General features: G+C 34.8%; 1 protein-coding gene across 3 annotated transcripts; it reads right to left on the reverse strand.

The window, feature by feature from the left end:
* Positions 1-170: 170 nt before the first annotated feature.
* Positions 171-6,272, reverse strand: LOC123212116 (RNA pseudouridine synthase 3, mitochondrial). 3 transcript variants are annotated; one of them, XM_044631168.1, is made up of 10 exons: positions 5,790-6,272; positions 5,134-5,205; positions 4,889-5,047; positions 4,704-4,751; positions 4,526-4,606; positions 2,971-3,087; positions 2,770-2,871; positions 2,511-2,669; positions 2,159-2,260; positions 641-775 (listed from the first exon to the last, which is right to left on the reverse strand). In XM_044631168.1, exons 1-9 carry the CDS (start codon positions 6,087-6,089, stop codon positions 2,165-2,167), a joined length of 1,134 nt encoding a protein of 377 aa, XP_044487103.1. In that variant the 5' UTR covers positions 6,090-6,272; the 3' UTR covers positions 641-775; positions 2,159-2,164. The 3 variants fall into 3 exon arrangements, with proteins under 3 accessions (XP_044487102.1, XP_044487104.1, XP_044487103.1); XM_044631167.1 differs by lacking the exon at positions 2,159-2,260 and having other exon boundaries at positions 171-775; positions 5,790-6,265; XM_044631169.1 differs by lacking the exon at positions 2,159-2,260 and having other exon boundaries at positions 171-775; positions 5,134-5,210; positions 5,790-6,264.

Consider the following 6,272-nt stretch of genomic DNA (forward strand, 5'->3'; position numbering starts at 1 on the left):
CAGACCTTATGCCCTCACTAATTTTCTTTTTCCTTACACATCAGTTCCCATATATTATCTTCAACCCTTTCATTGTTAATAGCTCTCTTAAGTAAAACTTTATTCAAAAACCGCACTACTTACTTAATAGGTCAATCAGAAATTTCATATCAGCAATGCCAGTTGAAAGATTTCTCAGAAACTTACAAAATCAGTACTTAATAAGTCAATCATCTTTTCCCATCCTTAGTGGACAAACATGGGCGAAGAAGGTTACTGCCCTTTCTCTTTTCGAGAGCCATGAGAATAAGTAAAAAATAGTTTCTCAGATATGACAATCAAAAACAAGGAGAGAGCATCCATGATAATAATATCTTGTTCATATGGTTGTGTAAAGTTCTACAATACAAACAACTAGATCTTACACTAAATAGGAGGACATTAAATTCCAACTAATTTTCATGTGTGAGGGCATCGATGCAACAAAGCGAAGGAGATCTGGCTTTGAGCTCAGCTCGGAGTCCACATTTTCTGATTTCTTATTCAGAACATCCAGGAATTTTGAGATATTAGGAAGAACAAGCTCTCGGGAATGCAGATGTAGCAAGGGGACCTTGGATAAGACACTTCCCTTCTGAACGTCTAAACCTTCTGGCCTTCGCAACTTGTATGGCATACCAGTCATAGGCTCGATATCAATACGAGGCATCTGCTTCCATCTCCGGTGCACAAACCAACCATACTTATAGTCACCAACAATAGGAGTACCGAGGGCTTCAGCACAATGGACACGGAGCTGCACAAAAACAATTAATCAAATTAGTGACAAACTTAGTTCTAATTATACTGATTAGACAATATTGCAGGATACAAAAGCAAAGAGTCACCAACACAAATGGCCTCTCCAAAAACAAAAAAAAAAATCTATAGTTGCCTTCTTTTTTTGAAACTTAAGCTTAGAATTACCTTCAAAATCAAGAGAATATAAAATCCAGTCAAGCAAAGAAACATATAGAAGCCTTTGATTTTTTTTTATTTTCCCCTTGATTAGAGTGATTTGAATAAAAGCCTAAGACTCAAGCTTTGTTTTCCTTTCATTAGTTTCTCATCAACCAAACAAGGAAAACCAGCTTCCACTCTAAAATCAATCTGTTTGCATGATCACTAAAATAGAAGTAATTTGTGTATAAGAGTACCTCATAAAGTTGTAAAACCTAGTCAATTCATCCCAATTGGTTTCCTATCCACCGCATTTCAAATCAAATTGTCATTAAGTAAAATCAATAGAAAACTGCCGGACATAATGTTCACTCTAAAAGTTTATAGATGTTTTATTCTCTTCTTTTTCTGTTCCTCATATCAATATTTTGCATCTATATCCCAAGGTTGGACTTAAACATGGAAAATACATAAATAAAAAGTCGGTGCCACCTCTCCAAACATATTTTTGAATCTAATACCCAGCAGTGGATTTGTTGGTTAACTTAGCCTTAGCTAGGCTGTTTTTTTTTTTTTAAGAAAAGAAATATGCTACATGAAAAATTGTGCATAGCCTTGCCCTCCTGATCTCTTCCACTCTCCCTTTTTCCCTCTCTCTAAAGTATGATCTCTCAGCCACAGATCTTATCATCTTAGGAAAAGCTCTCTCTCATGTTGCTGAGTCCACAAAGTCTAAGACAAAAACTAATCTTGACCATTCAAGAGAAAATTATTTATTTAAAAAAAAATCAAAAGCTCATATTACAATTAAACCTTATCTAATTTGATATATGTAACATTTAATTTTTTTTTTTTTTAGCTCTACTCAGCAGATTAACACAGTTAACAATGCAACTCATTATTTATTATTTTCAAACCTATAAATACCCCTAACTTTGGCCTGAGTGTTGATTTCAAGGTTTATACAATTCTAGTATACTCCACAAGCTGAAGTATTTTGGAAATTAAAATGCATTTACAAAATCCAAAATATTAATTTCTGATAAAAATTTTAAAAACTAAAGGAATTCCTGATCCAGTATGAATTCCTAGTTATACCATAAGTAAGACTTTCATGGGTTAAATAATCAAAGAAGATATTGTGACAAAAATGAGCACACCAATTTGTTCTCATTTCCTAATGGCCAAAAGGAACTTTTATTAAGTATTGATGACAAAGGTACTAATATCTCAAAAGCACCTTCGCTTAAGTCACATTCTTGAACAAGAAATTACTACAGATGCACAGGTTACATTCCATTGAAGATGCTACCAGGAAAGGTAATTTCATGCCTGCTCCTTCCTAATCAGTAAATGCCCATAGCAAAAAGAGAAATTTCAATAATGTTCAACATGAAACAGAAAGCACAAAAGAAAAGTCAAATGATAGCATTGCATAAGCCACAGTACACAGGATGGATGGCTTTTAATTTTAATGGTAGAGTTGGGGTGTCATCCAAATTACGTTATAATGTGAAAATCTTAAAGCTAGATAGCATTAAAGGATGCTATCTAGCTTTGGATTGCATTAGAGGATGCATACTTCATGGTACCTGATGTTTCCGACCAGTAAGTGGACGCAACTCAATCCATGAACATCCATTAATCGTAGGACCAAGAACTCGGTATTCAGTTATGGCTTCTTGGGAAGCCTCGAGACCTGTGTGCTGAGCCAGTATGATTCTTTCAGTCTTACCATCATCAAGAAGCACCTACAATTAGTAACAAATAATATAGAATCACATCAATGCTTCGTACAGAAGACCTCAAATCCAAAAGAAGCTATTCATTATCTGCTAAGGCAGTTAAAACCTTTGAAAGAGGAGCATGAATTAACCCTTGCTTTTCCTTGGGAGATCCAATGACTAATGCCCAATACCGTTGATACATTGCTTCACAGGCAATATTCCAAGCCTAAAATTCTCAATTAAGTATATTATATAGTTTCAAACAACTAAAATCATCTAACACTATCTCATTCAAGCAACTGGGTTGCAGAACAGATATAAGTACCTTACATGACGATTTTCCTTTATTCAGGTCACTGAACAACCAATTTAAAAGAGAAATGCTTTCTTTACTTCTCCCCATCAGAAGTAGGCCACTGGACTCTCTATCAAGACGATGTACCTTAAATATCAAAATAAGAACAAGAAAAGTAATTGAAGAAAAAGGGCAAATCAATGCAATATGGATATAGCTGAGAAATTTAATAACAACCATGACAAGGCACCAAGAACATGGAATGCGAGTTGAAAGTACATTTATAGAGAAGTCAACAGGCTTGCATAAGTGACAAAAATAGGAGTGATCACTTTACCAAATAACACTATACTTTCTCATGCTGGGCTGAATTCGGTGCAGCCCACCATGCCCATGGGCTGTGCCGGCCCTTGGCATGGCAAAGTCTGAGTCAAGGCCCAAGGCTCATGGGATGTGCCTCCATGGACCTTTAGCAGACCAGCCCATCATATTATATATTTATTTTTTAAATTTTATAATTTGTTTAATTTTTTCCTTTTTTTTTTTTTTTTGCAGGTTGTGTCGAGCCATCCTGCTGGCCTTACCAAAGGCTGCCAGCACAACCTATAGGTCTTGACACAGACTGCAAAATTGTGGGTCGTGCCCCGCAGGCCATGCTTTTTTCATGTGGGCCGGGCTAGCTAACATGTCTAGGGTGGATGCATAAACCCTCTTTTGATACATATAATATGGGTTTGATCAACTGGAATTTTATGATATACATATGCAGTTCATAAGAAATTATATCCTTCTTATACCTCCATAAAATGTTATACACAATGACTAAGAGAAATTAAGATAGATGGTATATGGATGTTGTGTGTACTAACATGAAAGAACCCTATATAAGGATTACAACAGCATAAAATAAATCAAACAAGGAAACAAGAATACGTGAAATATAAACTAAAATTATTATCAAATGTATTAATACATATATATGAGATTTGATATGCTAAGAGAGAGTAAGAGACCATCAACTTCCATTGACTTGAAATGCTCATAAAAATTTTACAGGACATAAAAGCAAGAGAAAGAAGATCAGTTTAAAATTCACATTAATCCACCGAGCATGCCTTACTTGGCTAAATGATTTTCTTACAAAGCTAGCATCAGCAGTGATATAAATTAATTCTATGTAGTATTTTTTTTTTTTCTGAATTAAATAAGTTAATGTGTTATGGTAGAACAAAAAACTGTTTTCCCATCAAGCAGCTCCAATATGAAAGATTAAAAACACAATTACAGACCTATCAGTTCACATCAAGAAACTTACCAGAAAAACAGCACACACATGCACACACACTCATACAATCTTGATAATGTCTACACTATCATGAAATTTGCCATTTAAACTACTACTGCTACAACTAACTATCTATTAAAATCTGATAATGAAAACCAAAACCACTTCAATAACCTTAACCCATTTGGGTAATAGAACAAAGCACTCTATAGAAAAGTTAAAATAAGTAACCAAGAACGAGAATGATAAGTTAATTATCATTTTTCATCATCCTTCATTTTTCTAGTGCTGTAAGCTTACCAACTTAGGACCCTCATCATAATCATACGACAAAGCTGCAGCAGCCAATGCATCCATGCTGTTATGAACAGGCAGATTACCCTGAAGACAAATGACATACAAAGAATGAAAAAGGCAACATGATATAATGAGAAAATAGTCAAATACTGAAAACAACAGAGACTTTAAAGTATCAAACCTTGACTGGCAATTTTGGGGGCTTATTTAGAACAAGTATAGAAGAGTCCTGAAGTTTTCAGCAGAAAAAATATCAGCACTAGCAATCAGTTTACAAAATATTACAGAAAAATAGTCACCAAAAAGAATGTAAATGTATAGATATAGACATCTACATGGAAAACACTAGCTAAACTCAAGACATGCCTTGTACTTCACTAGTCTTTGCAAATAATTTATCTCATCAGCATTCGGATATAACGTTCCACTTGGTATAGTGTCGAATCTCTTTGAAATCCTATTCTCCAAAACCGACACAGGCATAAAGATTCTCACCCCCACTTCCATCACCTCATTAGGCTTAATCTGTAGGTAAGCTGTATAGTTGTAGGATGATTAAACCCACACGAAAATACAAAAAATTATTTACTATAAAACAAGAAAATAAGTACCCTTTTCATGGGTTTCATTTGTCCATCCTGTTCAATTTTAGAATCATCCTTATTTGGACCTTCCATTTGAACCTGAACTACAAAAGAATTAACACAACATTTCCAGTCACAACAATTAAACATAAACGAAAAAAAAAAGATAATGATACAAACATAGATAATCATAATCCTAGACAAGTATAATGTTATAGTAATCAATCACATATTTTATATTACCAAAACAAGCATTCACCCTTATTCACATTCCTTGCTACTTCAGAGTCACCACACAGAATACAACAGAAATCTATTAAGAGGATTTTCTACACGCCCATCCCTTTCATTGACATTCATCCTAAATCTGACCCTTAAAATTTGGTTTTATGCCTTGGCCACAACAAAATAAAAAAAGCTTACCAAAATAATACAGGAAAAAAGTAAAGAAAAAAACAGCAAAAAAATTTAACATATGTTCTCGGCATATATGAAAATTTATCAATTACATATACTAGGGAACAATTTTAATATATTGTTTCCCGCTTCGAAAGATTGCAGTAACCATAACAGAATTTAAAGCTCACGCAGCTTAACATCCCCCCACAAAACCAAAAAAATCAATATGAATATTAATAATCTAAACGAAGAAAAAAAGGGGCAGAAAAAAAATGCATACTTACAAGACCCTGGTTGAAATGAGCCTGAATTATGGAATCTTGAACTTCATCAAAGTAATACTTGACCCAACTGATGGCGGTCACGTGATCCTGCTGCCCCCAATTCTTTCCCGGGAGATTATCCCCTGGAAAAGGAGGCAAAGACAGCAGCTGCCGTGGCTTTGGACCCGGCTTCGGTGGGCCCAGGTGGGCTACGTTATTTTTGGTAACGCGTACCACCACCGGGTGCGGCGGAGAGATCCTTGAGTAGTGTCGTCGTAACAAAAGCAATACAGATTTGGTTTGCTTCTTCCACATTTTCATTTCGCTGTTCTACTTAAACTGATGAAATTGAAAAACTAAAAAAATAAAATTGAGATAGATGATCCATTAAAAAAATCTGATTACAGAAATTTTGACGAGTAGAAGAAAACCCTCAAAAAATTATTCACCTCCCTACCTAAAACATAAACATTTTCCCACCCATAATTTGGCTTGAAATCCTTA

This window comes from Mangifera indica, chromosome 3, assembly GCF_011075055.1.
Source record: "Mangifera indica cultivar Alphonso chromosome 3, CATAS_Mindica_2.1, whole genome shotgun sequence".
In the NCBI taxonomy this organism is placed as follows: domain Eukaryota; kingdom Viridiplantae; phylum Streptophyta; class Magnoliopsida; order Sapindales; family Anacardiaceae; genus Mangifera; species Mangifera indica.